At 46.1% G+C, this 24,721-nt stretch overlaps 1 protein-coding gene across 4 annotated transcripts in view; it reads right to left on the bottom strand.

Moving 5' to 3' along the window:
- Window positions 1-24,721, bottom strand: part of CAMK2B (calcium/calmodulin dependent protein kinase II beta) — a 312,498-nt gene that overhangs the window by 58,107 nt on the left and 229,670 nt on the right. For 2 of the 4 annotated variants that reach the window (XM_036748940.1, XM_036748943.1), the window contains exons 6-13: window positions 18,253-18,325; window positions 11,636-11,738; window positions 11,280-11,363; window positions 7,419-7,513; window positions 6,798-6,920; window positions 5,699-5,782; window positions 2,355-2,397; window positions 174-248 (exon numbers count right to left, since the gene is read on the bottom strand). In XM_036748940.1, the coding sequence (XP_036604835.1) occupies window positions 174-248; window positions 2,355-2,397; window positions 5,699-5,782; window positions 6,798-6,920; window positions 7,419-7,513; window positions 11,280-11,363; window positions 11,636-11,738; window positions 18,253-18,325 (680 nt within the window). The remainder of the gene's footprint in view (window positions 1-173; window positions 249-2,354; window positions 2,398-5,698; window positions 5,783-6,797; window positions 6,921-7,418; window positions 7,514-11,279; window positions 11,364-11,635; window positions 11,739-18,252; window positions 18,326-24,721) is intronic. The other 2 variants (XM_036748942.1, XM_036748941.1) reach the window with 1 other exon arrangement.

A 24,721-nucleotide genomic window follows, 5' to 3' on the forward strand; every position in this document is an offset into this window, starting at 1 on the left:
TGCCTTTCTGGCTGCAGTCAGGGGGACAGTCCCCAAAGCCTTAGCAGGGAGCTGGGCACTGGCTGGATGAGCTGTATATGATGGATGGAGTTGCATGCTCGTTGAGTTTCTAAGCAGGTGGTAGGTGAGGAAGGGTTGGGAAGGGAGGGTGGGACTCTTCAAGACACGTCTACCTTGTTCCACCAACCCCATGGTGGCACCGGAGGCCGCAGCTGACATTGTGGCCGGAGCGGTGGTCTGTCTGCCCACTGTTAGCACCAGGTTAGAAAACAAGGGAGAAGGAAAGCAGTGAGGGGGAAGGAAGGAAGGAAGGAAGGAAGGAAGGAAGGAAGGAAGGAAGGAAGGAAGGAAGGAAGGGAAGGAAGGAAGGGAAGGAAGGGAAGGAAGGAGGGAGGGAAGGAAGGAAGGGAAGGAAGGGAGGAAAGGAAGGAGGGAGGAACAAAGGATGAAAGGGAGGAAGGAAGGAAAAGAAGGGAGGGAAGAAGAAAGAAAGGAAGGAAAGAAAGGAAGGGAAGGGAAGGGAAGGGGAAGGAAGGAAGAAAGGAAGGAAAGAAGGAAGGAAGGAAAAGAAAGAAAGGGGAGGGAGAGTGAGAAAGAGAGAGAAAAGGGTGGGAAGTTGGGGAAGAAAGAGGGATGGACACAGACAGAGGGATGGGCAAGATAAGGAAAGAAAAGAGACAAAGGAAGCAGAAAAAGATTAGAGTTCAAGTTTAGGTGGAGAGACAAGACTGTCGGCACCAGAATCCCTGTCCCAAAACAGAGTGCAAACAAATCTAGGTCCATCAACATTTGGAAAAGCATTTGCCTCCTTTCTCCTTAGAAAACCCCAAATGGGGGCTTCTTGAGTGGGCACAGACCTATGGAACGAAGGGGGGTGGGAAGGGGGAAACAGCCGGGACCTGGGAAACAAGGTCCCCAAGTCCTCTATAGAGCAGCAGACAATGGAAAAAGTCCCATTAGTATTGGTGTGACATTATGTGGTCCTAATCCCAGCAATACAATATCACAGCAAAAGTAACAGGAACTTTCAGGGCAAGTAGGAGGGATGGGCAGGGAAGGGAGGCACAAGGAAGTGGGGAAGGAGCTATGAGATGTGAACAGAGAGATGAACCATACGAGAGAGAGAGAGAGAGAGAGAGAGAGAGAGAGAGAGAGAGAGAGAGAGAGAGAGAGACTTCCGACATTCAGTTATTACAGACTAACAGCGACGTCATGTGGTGTAAAGACATTTCATCCAGGCGTGGCGGGTGCATCCAGCTCCACTCCGGAGGCAGCCCCAACCCTTTCCTGGGACCGTACTCGGCTTGTGCTCCTGATCTGGCTTCCATTCACTTTCTGCTCCTGGGGCCTACACCCAGACCCCTGAATGCCCTCAGCTTAAGCCTCTCTTCCCTAACTTTCACTCCTTCTCTCTGAAGTCACCAGCAGTAAGTCCCCTCTCTGATGTGCCCAAGTATACCAGAGAGAGGTGGTAGCCATAGACTGGGTGAACACAATGCCTGGGGCTAAGATTGCCTAGTAGTTCCTCATTTCACATAACCCCAGATTCTTTGCCCTGAGCCATCAGCACTTTCTGAAGTATATCTTCCCCTGGACAAGATAAGATCTTAGATGGTTGAGAACAAAAACAAAAACGAAACACAAGACCCAGAGGCTACAAAGCTGCTAAACCAACACGCCTGGACAAACACACGAGAGACCTGCAGTTCTCACTGGGGGCAGGGGGCTGTGGGCAGCACAAACACTCAGTGGGGAAGGGGAGACCCCTGAGACACAGGTAAGATACTGAGGAAGAAAGAGACACAGAGAAGAGCAAACAAAACAGAACAGGACTGTCGTGGTAACATGGCCTTCCAGCAGGCCCCCATAGGGGGCAGGGCTTCAGGTGATAGAGCCCCTGCTGCCCACTTCAGGATGCAGGGAAGAGCCCTGGTGATGGAGCAGCAGTCTTCAGGAGGCCCCACTTTGCAGGTGAGATGAGCACAATAGGATCCAGATGTTGCTTACACAGCCCAAGAGAGACCATGGCCATGTGGGGACAGGGTGGAAGGGGAAGCCCCTTGCAGGACCGTGGGAGAGTCAGGGTTGGGAAAACAAAGGTTTGCCTGAGCACCGGCAAAGATGTGGGCAGAAGGAAGCATGTGCAGGGAGGAGGTAGGAAGTAGGCTGAGAATGAAGCGGGTTGTTGGAGCCACTGAGAAAGCCTTGGAGCTGGGTCCTTCTCTGGGCCTTCTTCCTGGCAAGGTTTAGCTTGGAAAAAGTCTTGACTTTCTGACCTCTTGAATAAGAAAAAAAGTACAGGGCAAGGAAGCCAGCACCTTATTCTTTCTTTTCTGGGGAAAAGCTGTTCTCACCTGAGAAGTTTCGTGTTGCCAGCATGGTGGTAAGGATCGCCCCCTGAGAGAGAAAAGAAAGATTTAGCCATTTGGTCATTCAACAAGCATTTATTAAATGCCTACCATGTGCATGGTGGAGGGTAGCTAGGTGCACAGGAGAGAGTGCTGGGCCTTTGTAATGGCAAGCAAAGTGGGACTTCTCATTGTTTTTTTCTTTTGGAATGCTTCTCAGCATTCCTTTGATTGAGTTTTGCCTTTGTTTCAATGTAGAGTCTTGATTTACTCAAGAGTCTTTGATGACCTGCTTAAGTCACAAGAAAGCCTGAGTCACATGAGTTTGAGTCACATGGTTGTGATGCCCTTTGACCCTGAAGAAGTATATATAAATAGTCTGACATTAGCATTTTACTTCAGGGGCTCACTCACTGGAAGACTGTTCCTGTGATCTGGCCAGAGGAAACTCTGGGTAGCTGTTAAGGAGCCCTCCTAGTTTTGAAAACCCAGATGTTGGTGCTTCTCTCTCTGGTAATTATGTACGTATTGCTATGGTCAGAGAGAAGCCTGTCTGTTGACTTGTGTTATTTTCTCTGTTTGTAATTTTTATTTGTATTTGCTCTGAAGTTCAGGGTGCTGACTTTTTCCCCTGAACTAAGTGAATGGTATATGTATGTTTAATTAAAGTAAAATTATTAACCCCTTAAAGTTACTTTCCTTAGAAAAGCAAATCAAAGAACCTGTGCTAGCAGCCCTCCTGCATGCTGGTGTTATTGGCCTTACACCTCCACATCAGTTGCTAGTAACATTGGTGGTACAGCCTGGAGTCAGGAAGACTCATTTTTGTGAGTTTAAATCTTGCCTCGGATGCTTACTGCCTGTGTGGCCCTGGACAAGTCACTTAACCCCGTTTGCCTCAGTTTCATTGTCTGTCAAATGAGGTGAAGGAAGTAGCAAACCACTCCAGTATCTTTGCCAAGAAAACCCCAAATGGGGTCACCAAGAGTCAAACATGACTGAAACATGTTGTTCCCCCCACCCCACCTTCCTCCCCAATAGAACATATCCCCAGGGTCTAGCCAAGGGCCATGAACATTTCAGTCATTTTTCAGTCTTGTCCAACTCTTTGCAAGCCCCTTTCACATCAGCATTCAGGAGGAGGGAGCATGCTCAAGACACGCAGGCAGGAAATGGAGTGTCTGGCTTGGGAAATGCCAGGTAGACCCATTTGACCGGAAAGTAAAGTGGAAGTTAAGGAAGAAAAATGCAAAGGGGAGTAATGTCACATTGAGTCTGGAAAGGAAAAAGGAAGCTAAAACATGGTGTGAAGCACAGCAGATGGAGTCCTGGGCTGGAATTCTGGCTTTAAAGGGGATGATGTCTGTCTATGAAGTGCTTTGCAAACTGTCAACACTAGTCACAAAGCGCTTTATAATGCACTGAAGTCAGCTTGAATCCCTATTAATCCTTCCTTAGCAACAATACCAATGGGATACTGTTGTTGTTGAGTCGTTTCAGAATCCGACTCTCCGTGAACCCATCGGGGGTTTTCTTGGCAGAGCTACTGGAGTGGTTTGTCATTTCCTTTTCCAGCTCATTTTACAGATGAGGAAACTGAGGTAAACAGGGTGAAGTGACTTGCCCAGGGTCACACATTTAGTAAGCATCTGAGGCAGATTGGAACTCAGATCCTCCTGACTCCAGGGCTAGCCCTCTATCCACTGCATGACCCAGCTGCCTGTGTAATACCATGCAAGTCATTAAACCTCTCTAGTCAGTTTCTTCATCTATACAATGGTGGTAAAATGATCTATAGCGGTTACTCCGCGCTATAAGGATAAAATGAAGTCATTTTGTAAAGGGCAGTATGAACACCAGTTGTTAATTAAGCCAGATTGGGAAGGACTGTGATGAGGAATTTAGATTTTTTTTTTCATCCAGAAGCAATAGGGAGCTACTGAAGATCCTTGAGCAAGCAAGAGTCCTATGCCTTGGGAAGATTATTTTGGGTAAAGGCAGCCATGTGAAGGAAGGATTGAAGAAGGGCCAGACTGGAAGCAAAGAGACCAATTAGGAAGTTTCTGCAGTGCCTGCTCAAAGAAAAGGATTTTACAAGCTCTTTCACTAAGGAATGAATGGCTGATGATGTTTAACATGTAAACCTTCCCAAGATATTTTCATTTTGACAGAGGACAAGACTCCTTGGGCCAAAGGAAAGAATATCTAATTGGGGAATTTTAGGTATCAGCTATTTGGCAGGGAAGATATTTTCTTCCCTTGGTGAGAAGTCAGAGTGTCCTTGAAATGAGTGGCCCACAGAAGACTTGACCTTCATCTTTAATTCTCTGATCTCTGGAAGTCCTGAATAAGGAAACAGATTCAAGATCTGCCTTTAGTCTGGTTTGGGGTTTTTTGTTTTTTTTTTTAATGATTAAATGTTTTTGAGTTCTACTTCTAAGGCCCTGAGGGCATATATGAAACTGGTATAAAAACCTGTTATCAAGGTAGCTGGCAAGGTGAAGAGAAGGAAACAGAGGCTCCAATGTCGCTCGCTCCATCTCCCCTCCCATTTCAGCCCATTGCACCATGGACTATCCCAAGCTGGATCAACAAAGAAGGTAGAAAGCAGCAGACAGAAAAGGCTTTTTTTTTTGTATAGTTCTGCTCCCCACCCCCACCCCTAAGAGAATCTGCCTTACTGGGCCAAGTGCTCTGCCCAGAAATCCTCAGCTTTGGAAGGCCAAGGGAGGATGCCAAGGACACTTATTACTGTTTGGCTTTTTCAAACCCATGCTAGGGGAACCTGAAGGCTCTAAGACAGTTTTTATCTTCTGCCTTCACATTCTATGACTGATTTCTCAACCCTAAGCACAGCTTTGAGATTCTGGGAGAGCCAGGAAGGATACATCCTTTTAAGGAGAAATTGTACCTCCCACTTTTCCTTGGAGAGGTGTAGAATATTGATGTGTTTCTTAGGACAACTGGGCTTTGCTTACCTGCTTTTCTTTGTTACTAAAGTAAGCTCACTGAGTGTGTATATAGGTGGAGGTTGGAATGACAATACATCAGGAAATGTTTGTGATGTAAAAACAAGTAACATTGATAAAAAATCTTAAAGTTGTACGAGAGTGTGACCTGTACATATGTGTCATTTTCCTGAGGAAAAAAAGAATGGGAATTTTCACTGTGTGGAATGTTGTATATGCTGTTAGAAATGACCACTGTGTGGCTTATGTTTTTCTTTGTAGAAGAGAATGTCACTTCAGGTTGGGGGAGATGGTGAGAGGGGGAGTACTGTGTCTTCAAATATCTGTGATGTAAAAACAGAAGGCACCAAGAGAATTTTTAAAGAAAAGAAAGGGCTTTACCTTAAGCTTTCTCCTAGCATTGAATTTCTTGAGACACTCCACAGTCTCCTGTCTGTGCATCATTGAGGCCACGGTTGAGCGTTGCTGTGGGAAGGAGGAGATACTGTTAAAAGAGCAGTAGGAGACCCTTAGGAATGGAAAACATCGATCCATTGCCCCTGGTGACTTGACACAACCAGGAAAAGGGACTAGTGGGGAGAAGGAGACAATGGCATCAAACCTAAAGAGGTTTCCACCACCAGGCGACTCTGTCCTGATGACACAGAGTTGAGAGACACAAATTCACAATTATAGATTAGTCCAGGAAGCCTAACTGGCCTAAACCAACCCATCCCCCAACTAGCCAGCACCATCTCCAACCATTCTTCCCTCTGCTGTACCAATATGACGATTTTTGGTTGATCTCTTGCTGGATGTCAATTCTCTGAGGAAACTGATTCTAATTTTCTAATCTATTCTCCCAAGTAATCTACCAAATTATTTTGAAACTACAGTTATCCCTTCCATACCACAGGGGTTAGGAGCATGGCACCCCCACGACCGGAAAAATCCTCATAAAAATCTGGGCCCTTCTTTCATATGAGAGACGTCTGGATTATTACGGTATTAAAAATGCCAAAAATATGTTGATATACAATACTATGCATATTTATGCATTACCAAGTTTCTAAACCTTTTCTGTGTCATTTGCTTGCCTTTGTGTGTCGTCTGCAGCTTCTGCAAAACTCCCCCAAAATTCCCGTTTAATTTCTTATGCCAACCCATGATACATCAAAACTGTGGTGGGGAAAGTTGTGACGTGGTTAGGGATGACCGTATGAATATTCTAACAATACTTCAATGTCTAGTCATCGGTTCAGAAGACATATGTCTACCGGCCTATTGGCCTGCTAGCCTGGAAAGAGTAAGACTCCTGATTTGTCCTGGTTGTAAGAGCTTCACATATTACAGCTGTCAAAAGCCCAGTACTCTTAGGATTCAGAGGTGGATCCCACAAGAGTGCCCACCCTCATTCCCATCACCTCCTAGGTACATAAAGAAAGTCTGACTATCTAAACACCCATGTGCCAAGTCCTGGGGCCCCAAGGGAGATACTTACGCAGACCCATGGGTGTTTCAGGGCCTCGTGAGCCGTGATCCTTTTTGCAGGATTGATGGTTAACATCTGGTTGATGAGGTTTTTGGCTTCAGGAGTGACAGTATCCCACTCAGGGGATGGGAACTAAAGGAGGAGGAAGAGGGGGGAAATAACTCACAAGAAGAAATCCAGGATGGTACCTGAAACTTCCTCAAAATGCTAAATCATTAGCATTAAATGGGCCTTCTTACCAACCCTGTCTCACTGCCACCCCGCCCCAAATCTTACACCTCTCTCCCCAGCTCACTTTTCTGCCTTGAATCCTTCACAAATGTTGTCAACTGAAGGATAATCAAGGAACGAGAAAATCAGACCCAGCCTTGCCCCTTTCCAATGGACCCCACCTGGGGCTGGCTGCTGAAAAGATCCCCCTTCCCACCTGGCAAAGGGGTGAAAGTCCTGGGGGTGGGAGTGTAAAGATGCTAAAGCCAGGGAAGAATTTCAGCTACATTACCAGTTTGGTCTCTTAGCGCCGCCCAGGGCACAGAAAACCAGATCTCTGTGATGAAAAGTCCAAAAGGTCTTGCTGACCCATACCCAGCTGCTTGCCCCATGGAGAAGTTCTGAAAAGCTCAGACTTACATCATAAGCTCCAGCCTTGATCTGCTGATAAAGTTTGTGCTGATCTTCATCCCAGAATGGAGGATATCCCACAAGCAGAATGTAGAGTATCACACCTGAGGAGGAACGTTGGGATGGGGAGGGAAGGAAGGAGTGACCTTGTCCTGTCCTCCATAACTGGCCACTTCTACAAACCAGGGCTCAGGGAAGCAGATCTCGTGCCTTGGGATCCAAAGGCTTTTGCACCACTCCCCCCACTCCCATACATCTCTATGCTCTTGCTTCAGATAACCTTTAACTCTGTCTCCTTAGCAAAGGTGGTGAAATAACTGGTCATGAGCCAAGCTAGGTCACAGAGCTTCTGGCCTTCCCTCTCATACAGTCAGAGCTAGAGCCGGAAGGAACCTCATTTAGTCTAACTCCTCCCCCTCATTGTACAGACAAGGAAACTGAGGCCCAGAGAGGTTTAAGTAGACACAGGATTTGGAAATGGAACCTTCACTCTCCACCACAGAATATAAGAGTTCTGAGGCAAGGACTGCTTAAGCACTTAAATGCTTATACATTATTCAAAGTGGGTACAGGGCTGGACCAGGAGTCAGGAAAACCTGAGCTGAAATCCGACATCATCAAGTGAGTATCATCTTCAAGAGTGAATGAGCCCAGCACTCTGAGGAGCCACGGGGAGAGCTATGACCAGCTGTGTGACTCTGGGCAAGTCACTTAACCTCAGTCTACCTTAGTTTCCTCGTCTGTCAATGGGGATAACAATCGCATCTGCCTCCCAGGGTTGTTGTGGGGAGCAAATGAGATGGCATTTGTAAAGCACTTTGCAAACCTTAAAGTGCTATATAAATGTGAGCCGTTATTATTACTGATCACAACAATAAGAACATAAGAGGAAACTACTCTCAGAAAAGTGAAATGACTTTCTCACAGTCACATAGGAAGCAAGTATCAGAGTCAAGATTGAACACAAGTCTCCCAACACCAACTCCATTGTTCTTTTGACTTCATTCTTTGCCTCCAGAAATTAAAAAAAAAATATCCCAATTGTCAGATACTTTCTGGGTTGGGGCTATTTTTTTTTTAGTGCTCCCTTGTTTTTCGTAATAGCCCCTTGAACTAAGAAGGACAGATGGATGTTATTGCCTCCATCTGGAGAGCTAGGAAATAGAAAGCAGAAGAATCTGTGTAGGGTCACTCAGCAAGCTGGCTCCAGGGCCAGAGCCAGGACCCAGGTCTCCGGTTGTGCCAAAAATTGTTTGAGGAATACTCAGAAAACCAAAGTATGTGGAGAAGAAAACATTACATTCCAATAACGTTGAACTGAGCTGGGAGCGTCTTTCTCTAGAGGCAGGTAGAGAGCTCTTCACATACTTTATTAATCTCAAATGGCCCGGAGTTGTTTCAGAATTGAAGGAACATGAAGTAAGTCACACATTTATGCTGCTGCTAGACAGTACTAGGATTAAATACCGTTGGTCAGTCATTTCAGTGTTACAGTCACGTCCGACTCCTCATCACCCCACTTGGGATTTTCTTGTCAAAGATACCAGAATGGTTCGCCATTTCCTTCTCCAGTTCATTTTACAGATGAGGAAACTGAGACAAACAGGGTTAAGTGACTTGCCCAGGGTCACACAGTAAGTGTCTGAGGCTGCAATTGAACTGATAAAGATGAGTCTTCCTAACTCCAGACCCTGCACCACCTAGCACTTTAGATACTATATCTGCTGGCAAAGGTTGAAGCCATAGAGGTTTATAGCCATAAATAGTTTTTATATGTACACAGATATATGTGTGTATATAGATACATACATAAAATATAGGGTGTTCCTAAAGTCTGAACACGTAGGAAATGTGGAGCTATTGCATCGAGTTCACGTGAATCTTGCAAAGCACATCAACTTTTGCATCACAAATGGAAATCATACTGAAGATGTTATTTGTTAATATTCCAATTAAGTAAAATGTTGAAAATTTCATTCATTTCATTTTTTGAAAATATGCGTTTTTGCCTATGTGTCCAGACTTTAGGAACACCCTGTATATGAGAGAACACGAGAGTGCAAGAGAGAGAGAGAGAGAGAGAGAGAGAGAGAGAAATTGTTTTTCCTAGAGGCTAAAGTCTCTGTCTCTCTGACTTTGCACAACAAAGTTCATGCTTATCTTCTCTTGGAAGCCAACTTCCTGGGTCCGATGCCTTCCGGCTGCTCTCCTCCCTCCCCCACACTGGCCAGAGCCCAGAGGGACCTTCAAAATGTAATCTCTTCATTTTCAGATTAAATAGAGAGGGTTTACAAAGCCAGCATGTGGCAAGCTAATTATTTCTTTCTAGATATGACAGGTCTCCATTGCTCAAAACTCTTCAATGGCTTTCTACTGCCCAATGAAGAGAATCCAAATTCCATAGCAGTGCCTTTAAGGCCTGCTTCAGCCTGAGCCTTCCTTCCCCTTTTAGCCTTTAATGCATATTCCCTCTTGTTTACTTCAGGCTGCAGCCAGATTAGGTCATTGGCTCCTCAGTTTTCCTGCTTCTAGGCCCTTTTCCTTATGCCTGCAGTGTCCCCATCATGGCCTCTTGTTAGCAGTGCTCAAAGGTAACTTTCTCCACAAAGCCTCCCCTCAGCTGATGGTCACCTGTCCCTCATCTGGATTATTATGAACTTATGCTATTACATTTTTAAAGGGGACGGGTCCTAGACTGTGATTTTACTCAGCACTGGGTATTCTAAGTGTGAAAATTCCCTCCACTGTTGCAGACTGCCAACTAATTTATAATTTATGGTTTGGGAGAACTGCCTGGGTATGCTGAAGGGTTAAGTAATTTGGCCATAGTCACACAGCTGGTGTATGTCCAAGGGAAGACTTGAACCCAGATCCTTCTAACTCCAAGACTGGCCACTCTCAATAAGGCCATGCCATTTCTTTTTTGTTTTGTTCTTGTTTTGTTTCTTCAAGGCAACTGGGGTTAAGTGATTTGCCCAGGGTCACACTGCTAGTAAGTGTCAAGTGTCTGAGGCCAGATTTGAACTCAGGTCCTCCTGACTCCAGGGCCAGTGTTCCATCTACTGCTCGACACAGCTGCCCTCTGTTTCTTATTATAAGATGTATAATCTATGTAATATATAACTGCCAATACTAGATTATAAGATCCTTATAAGTAGAGACCATGCCTAATTTATCTGTCTCTTTCTCAGCCCTTGTTGTATACTAGGTGCTTAATACGTTTTTATTAAGTGAATGAATGAATGGATGGATGGATGAGCACCTGTCATCAAAGTCATGGGTCAGAAGATCCTTGAGAGCAAGAAGGAACCTTATAGTCCAACTATTCTCAGTCCAACTTACTCATTTTACAAATGAGGAAACTGAGACCCAGAGAGAGAAAGTGATTCTACAGGTATCTAGGGCAGGTAGGTGCCATAATGGATACAGTGCTGGGCCTAAAGTCAGGAAGACTCATCTTCCCGAGTTCAAATCTGGCTTCAGACACTTACTAGTTGTGTGACCCTGGATAATTCACTTAACCCTGTTTGCCTCAGTTTCCCCATCTATAAAATGAACTAGAGAAAAAAATGGCAAACTACTCTGGTATTTTTGCCAAGAAAACCCCAAACAGGATTGCAAAGAGTCAGACACAACTGAAAAGTACTGGATAACATCAATAATAAATACAGACATTTACATCACTAGGTAAAATGGTGGTGTCTAGTTTACGGCTAACCCAACCAACCAGGCTTCCCAGCTATGGCTAGCTGCATTAATGAGTCTCTGGCATGTACTTCTTCCTAGTGGCATGTGTTCTGGTCCACCTCGTGACCCTACCACAAGCTGGGCTGCCCTCCAGCTCCTATTCGGCCTCCCTGGCAGACTCACCACAGGCCCAGATATCCACAGGCTTTCCATAAGCTTCTTTACGAAGAACCTCTGGGGACAGGTAGCCAGGAGTGCCCGCAAAACCTGGCCAGGGAGAAGGAGTAGACATGAGATGGGGCAGTTGGGATCTTTGGTAGGAAGACTAGCTGCAGTTGGTTCACCACCACTGCCCGCCCCCCACCAGGACCACACACATACACACAACTCAATGCACACGTGTGGACATGCATGTGATCAATATGCATACACACGTTTACACACATGTGCCCATGTGTGTGTATACACACACACGCACGCACGCACGCACGCACGCACAAGCACACAAACCCTCTGCCCTCACCCAGCCCGTCACTCACCAAACCATGCCTGCTGGTCCCCTTGCACCTCGATGGCCAGGCCAAAATCTGCCAGTTTCACTGCAGCTCCTTTGCACTTACTGGCCAAGAGGAGATTCTCTGGCTGTCAGGCCAAGCCAGTCAGCAAAGTGTGAAAGTGGCACCGCATATTGTGAAAACACAGGGGGAGGGTTGAGAGGGAGACAGGGGTGGGGAATGGGAAACAAAACAGAAACAACAACAAACAGTTTGCAGAAAAGGGTTAGAGACTTTAGAGTGAACTCTGCCAAGGAGAGACTGCCATGTCTTAGGATGACAGCTTATTCGACTGGCACCCAGAGCCACATTTCCAGTTTGTCAGGATCTGGACTCAGCAGGGCAGAGAGAAGGAGACAGCTGACAGCCTTGCTGGCTTGTGGGTGGCTTGTGGGAACATCACTTCCTAAATGTCCTCTGGATCACAAGTTGTAAGATCAATTTAAAGCTATAAGAAACCATCAGTTCCAACCCCATAGTTTTACAGATGAGGAAATGGAAACAGAGACATAGAGTGACTTGCCCAGGCTCACACAGTTAACAAGTATTGGAAGCAAGACTTGAACCCTTGACTTCCTGACTCCATGTCACACTGCCTCTCTGACTCAGCCCCATCAGGTGTCTGCGACCGGGTGTCACTTCTTCAGTTTTTTGGACCTATGATTTCATGATTCTAGGGATTCTCAGAAACTCCTAGGATAAGATTCCTACTTCAGTCATCTTTTCCTGATGGTTCTATCACAGGAGGGGGCCAATCCCACAATCTCCTCCCACTACATTCCTCATCACTCTCTCTTGACTCCCATTAAGAACTTGTGATTTGATGTTTCTGACTTCTGGGCTCCTCCTGCAAACCTAGGGCTTCAAAGTACAGGCACTAGAGCTGTCCGGGGTACTAATAGCCACAATTTCTAACAGCCTAAAACCTCTTCCTCTGAATAGTCTCCCTTGACTGCGAGCCTGATAACCCAGAATCCTTGGGGCCTCCCCAAGAAGAAAAGCCCTCAACTCCTCTCCTGGAATCAAGATAGTATTCCTGATTAGCAACTCGGTCATTATCCCCCTTAGAGTTCAGACTCCCTGGTCATTTATGAGCTGTTTGCCTGTAATGCAGATGGTGATGCTTGTGGCTTGGTTATCTCATTCATTGAACCAGCCTGGGAAACTCAGTCTCCCACAAGGGACCAGAACAGCTGCTTCACACTCTCCTCAATGGCCTCCCCTGGAAACCGTAGAATGGACAGAGTTGAACGTGATCTTGTTGCTGCCTTGAAGGATAGTAGGCAATCATGGTCCTGAAAGGACGCTTCCACCTAAATTATATTTTACCAGCCCTAGAAAGCCAAGGATATGCAACTAAAAGACTGCAAGGAGGAAGCCTGTTGGCACCCATCTCTGAAATTCATACTATAGCAAGACAAAAATGAAAACCCACAGTTCATTTGTAGGATCACAGATGTAGAGCTGGAAATGACCTCAGAAGCCATCTAGTCCAATGCCCTCATTTTACAGTTGAGGAACTGAGACCCAAGATTAAGTGACTTATCCAAGGTCGCACAGTAAGCATCACACCCCCTGATTCCAAAGCCAGTACACTTTCCATTGAATCACACTGCCTCCTAACAGAGGGGCCCTGCATAGCTACTGCCTCTAACTCCTGCCCTGCTATAAGGAAAAAAGACACCTTGCTCCAGAAGGAAGTTCTGCTCTCTGGTTGAATGGAAGCCTCACTGGGCTCAAACACAGTTCCATAGAGGGCAGCAGGAAGCCAGAATAACCAGGTTATCTGTGATTTATGATACTTCCTCAAGTCAGGAAAGAGAAAATTACTTTGGCTTACTCCCATAACTGCTGTAGCATGAGACAGAAAGCTTCAGACATCACGGGCCATCATTCTCAGATCAGGTCATCTAACACAGATTCCCAATCTAGCTAGAGAAGCAGAGTTACTGGAAGGATCCCTTTTAGACCAAAGACTCAGTCCTTGACCAAACAATTCCAACAGGGATTTCTGCCTGAGAATGATGATCTTCTCCTGAGCTTCACCTAACCAAAACCACTGGAATATAGGCTGAGCTGACTCTAAGGGGTGAATAAGAAGGACTCCTGGGCCCAGAAAACAACACCCTTGTTTCAACCCAGGGAAGACCATGGTCACAGCCCCAATCTTGATTCCAGATCCAAAAACCATCAGGGGAAGTTGCTGTCATAGCTGTTAAGGCTATCACATCAAAATCTTCATGGCCACACTAGTTCCCCCAAATTCCATTTTAACTACAGCCTGGCTGACTGCTTGGTCATGAGACCCTCTATCATATCTCCCCATCTGAATTTCCGACACAGCACAAATTAAAAGGAAGATGACTCAGAATGGGGTATCTCCAATAATGGAAATTAGATGCTAAACAGATCAAACACAACCATCACAACCCCGAATACCTCAACATAGAAACACTGGCCAACTTCAAACTCAGTAGACCTTGAGTCAAAACTTTAGCAAGAGCCAGTTGGGCTAATTAAAGCATTAAAATAACCCTTAGTCAACTCTAAGTCACGTGATCAAGGCTGGGGTCTCCTCCAGAAATGTCTTATTGATTACAGACTTAGAAATAGAAGGCAACTAGTTCAGGCCCTTTATTTTACAGAGGCCCAGAGGAGCCAACTGACTTGCCTAAGGTTACCTGGCTAGTGAGTAGAAGAGCTGTGACTCGGACCCAGGTTTTCTGACTCTAAGTGTAATATTTTTCCCATTATACCACACAGAGCCACAATGGACATAGTAGCCACCCACCTTCCAAGAAGAGGGGCTTGGAATAAAAGAATAGAGCTGGGAAACATGTGCAGAACCTTCACACTTGAGTTTGAGAAAGTGGCTTCTCCCCATCTGGCATGTCCCAAATGAAGCCCTTGGTTATTCTCATTGCACTGGCATTATGATGGGGCTGGATACAGCAGTAATGCTCAGTAGGATCTGCCTAAGGAGACAGATTTGGTGCCCAGGAGATGGTGACCAAGACTTTGAAGTGAATCATATCACTCTGGGAATGTTCAATAAAGCTCTACAGGATTTGTGAGCTGGGCCTGCCCTAGCCCACTCAACCCTGCTCCCCCTAAGAGGGCAGAAAATCAAAGGCATTTGCAAGTACCCCAAGCCTTGGTTTGGGGCTTGAAAGCAGACTGTAGGAAAGTGTCCTCTCCTCACAGCCCTGGCTAGCTGCCCAGGATTACACAATGTATGTTGCTTGCACCAGGCAGGTGGGCTTCCCAGCTCCTTCTTCCTATCTCCATACTCTCCCAAGGGCTCTGGCTCATGAGTTTGTGTAGTATGGGTGGGTTATCATGACCAACGTGGCTCCTGAGCTACCAGAATTGCTAGAACCAATGCTGCTTCATCTTTTCCATATCAGCAGGGACCAAGCATATACTGCCTCCTACTCTGGTCCCTTAGGGCTATTCCAAGAATTCTGGGAGCTCTGGTTGAGGGACTTTTGCTTGGGAGAGCTAGACTAGGAAGTTCAAGGGTTTTTTGGAGGGACTGAAGTCTTCTGTGTATGCTCCTCCGAGCTCATCTAGAATCGGTAAAGTCAGTATATGGCTTCAGCTAAAGCTTTTTACATAAGTAAACCTCTCACTAGGGGCACAACAGCACAGACACTTTTCAGTAATGGGACAGGAAGGAGTTACTTTGTGAATGAGCTTTTTCCTAGGTGGAGCTGAAAGCAGAGGCACCAAACAGATGGGGTGAGAATTACGGGAAGGCAGAGGTGACCCTGGGTTGCTTTCCAAGAAGAGAGAAAAGCTCTGGTTGTGCTACTTCAGAGGGAACCCCTGGGCCACTCTGCACTGGGGTGAGGTTCCCCTTTGGGCCCTTGCAAACAAGAGGGAAGATCACTGGCAAGCTACTCTTTGGCTGAGATGATCTTTTCTGTATCGTCCACAATAGAGCTCAGACTCCCAGGCATTTGGAGGAGACATCTAGGAGTCCAAGCCAAGGTCTGAAAATTACAACCTACCCTCCAAGCCCCAGCCATGTTTGAAAATCATGTCTCATGTGTTAGCATTCACTGGAAGCTTTAATCCATTCTTGCTTTAAAGGGGGGGGGGGCATGAGATCACGGAATTTTAGAATCAGAAGGGATCTCAGAGAACACTTAGTCACAAAATAAGTATCTCCATACTTGGTGATAATTTATATACATGGTGGAATTTTCTGGCACGAAGAATTAGAAAAGTCATATTAAAAAGTCTCCTTCATTATGCTCACTAATACATTACCCTAGGATACTGTAATGGGACTCAACCATTATCATCATCTGGGCAGCTATCTATCTTGCCCTGGCTCTCAAAGCCCCAGGATAGAGAGCTCTAATAGGGTCTGACTAGACTCTTTACATAGGAGATAAGAAGCCCACCTTACCACCAGTTTCCCTTCTGTCACCCTCTCAGTGGGGCAGGCTGTTTCAGGAATGGTGGGGCTTTCTCTGAGGCTCACTGTCACTGATTCTCACCTTAATTTCTTGGTCCACCCTGTAACATCAAACCCTTTTTTCTCCCCAGGACACTGGGTAGGCCCTTTGGAATTAAAAAGAAGGAGTTTCCCCCTGGAGAATTTGGGACACTCTCTAACTCTAATAGCAAGATGGAAGAGCTGCCTCCTGCAGCAGACTCCTTGTCTTTTTGGCCATATTCCTATTGGAAGAGGTTGAGGCTATGCTGGAATGATCTGGCACATTCTCATCAGTAATTCTGCTGATTACATTCAAAACACACAGTATTTTTTATTTGTTTGTTTTTCCTCTTTTTCAGCAAAGCTGCTTTCCCTGTTTGCAGAAAATACCTGGAGAGGGAAAGGAAGCACAAATTGGAAGCATCTTGGCTCTAGAGTTGATTAGAAAAATAACGAACAGCAGAAACAAGGTTAAGGATAAAAGAAAAACCCAATTTGCCTATGCCCCAGTCCCTGAGAATCTTCAACCATGACATCCAGATATTCCCAGCCAATCCTAGCAATGCCCCCAGCACACACACACACACACACACACACACACACACACACACATATACACACACACACATTCCCACCCAACTGGCCAGTTGCCTTCTTTTCCCTCCATGAGGGCTGTAAGGGAAGGAACAGTTTTTCCTTCATAGTCTGAGAGCAGCCAGGGACTGTCCTTTTTCTTATTATGGCAGGAGGTTGGGCTGCATAGGAGAGGCACGAGGAAACCAGGAAATACAGGGCACCTACATGGTGACAGAAAGCAAAGGACTAGGACACAAAGAAAACCAGACAGGGCATGCAGACCGGAGAGTGGCCACTTGGCCTTTGGCATCAGACCTGAACTCTGGGGCAGGGAGCCTGATGGCAATGATGTGAGTATCCAGGTGTGAAATCAGAACTTGACTGAATGAATGGCTTCAACTTCCCTGCCCTAAGTGGGATTGAAAGTCTCTCCCATGTCCCACCCTTTGCATGAGAGTCCTGACAACTTTTCTACCTGATCGTTGCTAACTTGAAACCAGCTCAGAACACCCATGAGGTTGTAGAAAAGGGCATGACTTCCAGAAACGCACGTGCCCTACTGATCCCAGAAGTACCAGACCACAAGATAGACCAAGCCCGCCACCATCTGGGAAGCAAATACAACCACCCACAGCCAAGCAAGGCTAAGCCAGTGAGCAAAAGGTATGACATGCTTGTGGCTCAGGGCATTAAGTTCCAGTCCAGCGGCTCTTCAATCATTGCCCAGCTGGGAAGAGAGGGGGCTAAAAACCAACCCAAGGGGAAGGCCTGGCAAGGGCCAGGAAGGGCTTGTCTTAAGGGTGGGGAGAAAAATGATAGAAAGGGAAGACATACTGCTCCCTTTGACTTTTGAGACTCATTTCCTAGGTCATTTCAGTTAGCTGTTCACCATCCTGATGCCATTTGTCAATAAAACTTAGCTAAAACAAGTTCTGCTCAGCCATCCTCTGACTACCAGATACCATGATGGCAGCCTTGGAAGGACCATAGGAAAAGCCTGTGTTGTTTGCAGAGGGATAAAAAGACCTGTCCAAATGCAGTAGCCCTGTCTTCTACCATTTTATCACATACCCAACAAGCCTCCTGGCAGACTAACCAGAGACTGTGTGTCCATGAAAACACAGGCATGGGTTTAGAGCTAAAAAAGACCTTAGAGGCCATCTAGTCTAACCTTCACACTTTACAGATGAGAGAGCTCATGCAGAGGAAGTGATTTACCCAAGGTCCACAAATTAAATGGCAGAGCTAGGATTCCAACCCAGTTCCCCTGACTCAAAATCCAGTGCTCTTTCCACTAAACTACACTGCCTGCAAGGCTAACTTGGTATTAGTAAGCATAGTAAGGACCCTACTAGGGACACCAATTACAGCCTGTTAGTACCGTATCACTCTCCATGTATGTACAAATACAGCAATGTAAGGAGTGGGGCGGGAAGGAGATTAGCTGCTGTCAGAAACCATTTGGAACCACTTGGAGCTGACCCAGTTTTTTAAAAATGTTTTTCTAAAAAAAGCATGCAAGATACGAAGACGGACGGAAAGACGACAGACGGACAGAGCATTGGGGCAGAAAACTCACCTTGAGGTCTCTGTGGACGACCCCCATTTGGTGGCAATGGAGAACAGCCTCCAGGATCTGCTGGATGCAATGACTGCATGCAAACACCAGGGGGCGTGTTAGTTCACGGTGAGTGGTAACAACCACAAGGCTGGTGGGAGGGGATGACGAGGGGATGGGAAGAGGGGGAAAGGAGGTGAAGGAAGAGGAGACTGGAGAGGAGCAGGAGAAACAGGAGGAAGAGAAACAGGAGGAGGAGGAAAAGGAAGAGAAAGAAGAGGAGGAAGAGGAGGAGGGCAAGGAGGAAAAGGAGGAGGAAGAGGAAGACGAGATGATGGAGGAAGAGGAAGAGGGCAATGGAAAACAAAGGATGCCCTTGACCTCAGCTTCTAGTCTAAGAGGAATTTCTCTGCATGGGAGGGCTCCTCTTCTTCAGCACTTTAGGGAAGGAAAGCTGCTTTGGTGGGTGAGGTACAAGGGGCTGGAGGGTGGAGGGGAGATAACCGGCACTGACGGGAAACTTCTTGTCTTCCCCTCACTAGCCCTTGTCCAAAGACCCTTTTTTATTGTTCTGGAAGGAGTGTGTGTGTGTGTGTGTGTGTGTGTGTGTGTGTGTGTGAGAGAGAGAGAGAGAGAGAGAGAGAGAGAGAGAGAGAGAGAGAGAAGACAGAGACAGAGAGAGAGACAGAGAGAGAGAGACAGAGAGAGAGAGAGACAGAGAGACAGAGAGAGAGAGAGAGAGAGAGAGAGAGAGAGAGAGAGAGAGAGAGAGAGAACACAGAGCATCATACTCTACCCAAGTGGGATGGGGATTCCTCTGGGCTCCTAGATTTGTAAAGAAAGGGATTTTCACATTGTCAAGAGAAATCCGAAGAGGTTATTGTTGTTTGTCCTTTGTTCTCAAAGAGGACCATGACATCAGGGAGGTGATGCCATGACACACAAGTGAATTGGATTTAAGTGAGGCAGAGCTGTGCAAAGTCACCAGCCTCACTTTCTCCTCCGGAGCCATCTGGGTCCAGTGGCAAGATACAGATCAGGACGACTGGAGAAGGCTCCGGATACAGTGGGAGATGTTGGCCCTTTTAAGCTAAGATCTTTAATAGGTCTCAGTTTGAATGGCAACACCCATTCAGTGATTAAGGCTAGGTAAAAAATGAGGCAGAAAATGGCCTGGAGAAAGGGTACAAGAAGGAAGAGGAATAAGATGGAGAGGAAGGGAAGGAAAAAAAAAAGAAGAGGAGAGCGGGGATTATTAGTTTTCAGGAAGCACCTATGGCTTGGAGGGTGGAAGGAAGAGCCAGATGGAGGGGCACAGCAGGTTAGTGGAGAGGATGTTCCCATCTCCCAGGGATCTCTGCCTGCACCAAGGTCCCAACATCTAGGTAGTCAGGATGGCCCAAGCAGAAAGGCAGCAGCAGCTGGGTCAGTGAGGCCAGGAGGAGAAGACAGGAGGGAGCCAGTCAGGCTCAAGACAGCTCCCTGGCCTCCTCTAGGCCTCATGCCTAAGGCAGACAGTTGGGCAAGAAGCAAGTGCAGGGGCCTTCCCTGGAGTTTCACCTCCTACTCCTGATCTGAAGGGAGAGAAAAGGCCTGTCTTCTTGCAGGGAGCACTGAGATGGAGGAGCTCTGCCAGAGACTCCTCCTCACTTACCTACATCACCCTCATCTGCACTCAGTCCCCACTCCCCTGCAGCCCTCTCCGCCGCTCAGCTCAGCTCCATCCTCTGAAGCTGGTGCCCTCAGCTACTCCCTGAGTTCAGAGGGACAGAAGAGGCATGCCCCTGGGCATTAAGGATCGATGGGATCATCCACACAGTGAAGAACTTTCAAAGTGAAGGAACAATGTTTCTTCCTCTACTTTCTCACTTGATTCAGGCTGTTATACCTAGTGATAGAACTTGGGGATGAAAGGAATGGGAGTGAAGGGGGAGGGGTTTCACAGAGTGGAGCTCAAAGGCCCCAGTTTTCATTGCTTCCTGGGGGAGAGAAGCTTCAGGCCAGCCCTTGACACCAGTCCTTTCCATCCCTAAATTATATTTGTTGTTAACTTGATATTATCAACCGCCTAAGCAGCATCTCTGGGAGTGTCTACTGTTAGTCTTGACACAGGCTGGGTCCAAGGAAGAAAAGGAGGGAGAGAGAAGAGGAAAAGAGTTGGGAGTGGAAGACAGGACGAGAAGAGAGAAAAGGATGTGCACATGGGAGGGAGGGTGAGAATAGCCCTCCAGGGTACAAATGTCATGGTTTGTCCCACCCTGGTCTAGAGTCAGATCTGGTCAAAAGCAAGATGTTTTGAGACTGGCCTGTGACCACTGGTGGTATGGCAGACAGAGCCCAGGACTTCCAGGTCAGTCAGCTGTAGTGCTGGGAATTGACATCCCATCTCATTCAGGGATGTAGGGCCGGCCAAACTGCCCAGCTGACAGAGGAGGGAAGGAGTATCATGGTTTTCCCTTCTTCAATGAGTCTGGCTCTCCTGGCATCTACCCTGGCTTTAGGTATGATCACAGCTGAGAAGTTGAGACAATTAGAGGGCCAACTGGGGGTGTCCCATAAAAAAATGTAACTTTCCTCCTTATGAAACATTCAGTAGGTTTTTTGGAAGAAGTCCTAGTATTCTACCAAACCCTGCCCAAATGGCAAATGGTCCAATCTGCAGTCATCTGATCCAACCTCACATTTTACAAAGGAGAACACTAAAGTCATATAGATAGTCAATATGGCGCTTTCCACCATGCACCACATGGCCTTCTTGTAGGGGTAGTTTTCTTAGAAGACTCCTTAGTCCCCTATTTCCAGCTGGCCTCATGACTCTGGATGGGCTTTTTTCAAATTCATGACTTCAATCTTCCTTGAAATAAAAATTCTTAAACAGCTGTGACTCCAAGAAACCAGCTCCAATCTACTGCATTGCTGCTGCTGCTGCTGCTGCTGCTGCTGCTTCATGCTGATGACACCTCCCAGTTATGCAGCTCCAGTTGCCTTGCAGTCCCCTCCATTGCTATGTTGCAGAGAAGGAGCAGAGTTTGACTGGAGCCACCCTAGTTAGATTTCTGAAAAGAATGGTCATGTTGCTGCTGCTAAGGGCAGCACTGCCTTCTGGAAAATGGGTACATGTGGGCATCAGCAAGTCCAAGGCAGGGGAACAAGAGGATAGGCTCCTACCCCCAATGTACGGTCAGACCCAAGGGTTCCTTTTATCAGTAATGATCCCTTTACTGCGACAGCCACTAGTGTCTGAAGGGAACATTAGCTACCGATTCTGATGCCAGGAGAAGGAACCTAGAAATCACACTGCCTATAATCTCTTTATTTCTAAAGCCATAGGAGAGGGGTTAGGTGCTATGGCTAACTAAACCTCTGGTTTAGTAGGCTCACTGTGAGATGACCTATAAATGTCTCAATTCCTTTCAATCTGACCCTGACTTAGACCTGGCCTATGATACCTTCCTTCTCTCCACTCATAGGGCCACATGCTAATTCAGGCCCTTGTCATGCTGGAATTCTCAAGCATTTCCTAACTGGTCTCTCTGCCTTCAGTCTATTCCCTTTATGAGTCATCATTCACCCAGATGGCCCAAATAATATTCTAAGGTCTAGGCTGAATTAGGTTGTGCTTCTACTCAGTGACCCTCAGTGGCTCCCTGTTGTCTGTGTCCTGCATTTAAGGCCCTCTCCAATTGGGCTCAGAGTAGATGCTTAATAGATGTTCATTGAACTGAGTTATTTATTTAAAAGCTGTTTACAGAACTGCTCCCCTGAGCTTTGATACTCAAGTTTCCTAGGCAAGATGCCTAGGTACCAACATTATCTAGCATTTTGCCACAACCAAAGCCCCAGATGGACAGAACCTTCTGTCCTGAGGAGCTCAGCCTACCCATGGGATGGAACTTTGAGGGCATCAAATCCACTTCACAGATTAAGAGAATGAGGGCCTGGAAAAGAAAGAGATTCATTCCCAGTGCTAGGCCAGCCATCGAGCCCTCTTTCTTTAGTACCTACATCCTGAAGGCCTCCTTTTTCTCTGCCTGTTTCTATTAAGGGATTAGAGGACGGGGTCCAGCCTCCAAGCTTCTCCCTCTTTCCTGAAAATCTGAGAGTGGCAGCTAGAATAGGATCAAGCTTCTGCAGTCTCTCTCCTACCTACCCCATGGTCCTGGTTTGCTTCTGGTTTACAACAGAAGAGAGTTGTTACATCTAATTCTGCCTTGGTCACATGAATGACTGAACTCCCACAGGGGTCACAAACTCTGTCTACCAAACCTTGCTCAAATGGTCAACTGATTCAATCTGTCCAAGGAACCAGAGATCCAGAGGCCATCCCCCAATGAAATCTTTCTTCTCTTCATTTAACACAGTCCCTGGCACATAGTAGGCACCATATAAATTCGTATTCCTTCCCCTTCCCTTTTCCCCTCCCTGCCTCCTTGCCTCAAAGAATGGTGAAAGTGAATTTTCAGATACCTAGAACAGATGGACTTTCTGGTTCTGGGCCAAATCTCTGTGGGGTGTGAGATCCCTCCAAGTCGTAGTCCTCATGCAAGCAAAGATATAGAGCTGGAATGAACTTTAAAGACTGAGTCCAACCCACTCATTTTTATAGATGAGAACAGAGGCTCAGAGAGGGAGAATAACCTACCTAAGGTCACACAGGCTGAAAGAGTCAGAATCAGAATTCAAACCCTGATTCAAAGCCCACACTCCTTCTACCAGACCATCTGCCACTGGCAGTATATCAGGTTGAATACTGACAGAAGATTTTCTTTCCCTGACAATGTCTAAATATGGTTCCTCTTCCCGTTTATACCCAGGAAAAGATGCGAGGGATCCCTGGAGGCCCAAGTTTGGAGCTCTTTCCTGCTGCCACCCTAAAGAACTCCCCAGCAGCTGCTTCGTCTCTTCCCCCCATGTTACATGCAGCCTTCCTACCTCTCACTACTGCTCTGCCTCTTTCTGTATCTTGTACTCCACAGCCCTGGCAACCTAGTCCCCCACCCAGCCCATCCTGTTTGCTCCTGGCTGGTACCATTAACAAATTCAAAGGAAACAATTATAGATATCCCTTCCACATCATGGGGGTTAGGGGAGCAGCACCCCCACAATCTGGAAAATCCGTGTAAAATTCTGTGGCCCTCCCTTCATACCAGAGAAGAAGTCTGGAATTTTTCTTTTTCTTTTATGGGGTGTTTACACTACTTTATTGTAAAATTTGGATTGATATTATACAATACTATATATATATATATATATATATATATGTATACACACACACACACACACACACACACACATATATATATATATATATATATGCACATATATTTGTGTTTCTGAGTTTCTAAACTTTTCTGTGTCATCTGCTGGTCTTTATGTGTCGTCTGCAGCTTCCACAAAACTCCCCCCCAAATTCCCATTTAATTTCTCATGCCAACCCATGATATATCAAAACCACAATGGGGAAAGTCACATCATGGCAGAGATAACTGTAGTTTACAACACCTACTAAAACATCTCTAACAGGGAATCAGCCAGCCTCTGCTTGAATACCTTCAGTGACAGGCAGTTTGCTAGCTCAGGAAGCTCTAGCCCATTTCACTTTGGGATAGTTCTTTCTTGATTTATCAAGTCTCTGACCTAGAAGTTATCAACTCTCCTTTGCCTCCCTCCCTCTCCCCCTACCCCCGGCCCATTAGAACTGGTTCTGCCCTCTGAACGATGCTAAATGAGTCAACCCACACTTCTTTGTGACAACCCTCTAATCAATGTAAGAAAGCTATCACTATCTTCTAACTTTCGTCTTCCAACTTCTGCAAGTCAAATGACCCAGTTCCTCCAGCCATTCCTTTAGATGACACAGTTCTAGATTCCTCCTGCTCACCCTTCTCTGGCTATGATGTAGTTTGTCAGTGTCCCATCTAAACTGTCATGCTCCAGAAATCAGCACAGTTCTCTGGAAGTGGTTGACCCATAGCAAAGTCAGATAAGCCATGATTACACCTCTTGATCTGGACATGTTGCTCCTATAACAAAACAGCCTAAAATGTGTCAGTCTCTAAAGCAGCCTTGTCATACTCTGCACCTGTATTTGTAAAGCTTGTGGTTAACTAAAATCCCCCTCTTTGTGTTTTTTACAACCCTGCCCACCCAGGTACTGACTTCCTTTTTTTTAAAATACAGATTTCAGACTATGCATTTATCCAAGTTAAATTTCTTTATTTTTTAATCCCAGACATCTAGGCTATTGAGAAAATTTAAAATTTTAATTCTATCATCAATCATATTGTCCATTCTTTTCAGATTCAGGACATTCATAAATGGGGGCGGGTAATTCTGTAGAATGCTTACCCATAGAATGTAAACTCCTTAAGGAAAGGGACTTTTGGTTTTTGTCTCTGTATCTCCAGTCCAGTTCCTGACACATAGTAGCCACTCAATAAATGTTTGTTGAATTAGACTGAATAAAAAAGCCTATGTCTTTCTCTAAGCT

Source organism: Trichosurus vulpecula, chromosome 3 (genome assembly GCF_011100635.1).
Source record: "Trichosurus vulpecula isolate mTriVul1 chromosome 3, mTriVul1.pri, whole genome shotgun sequence".
Taxonomy (NCBI): domain Eukaryota; kingdom Metazoa; phylum Chordata; class Mammalia; order Diprotodontia; family Phalangeridae; genus Trichosurus; species Trichosurus vulpecula.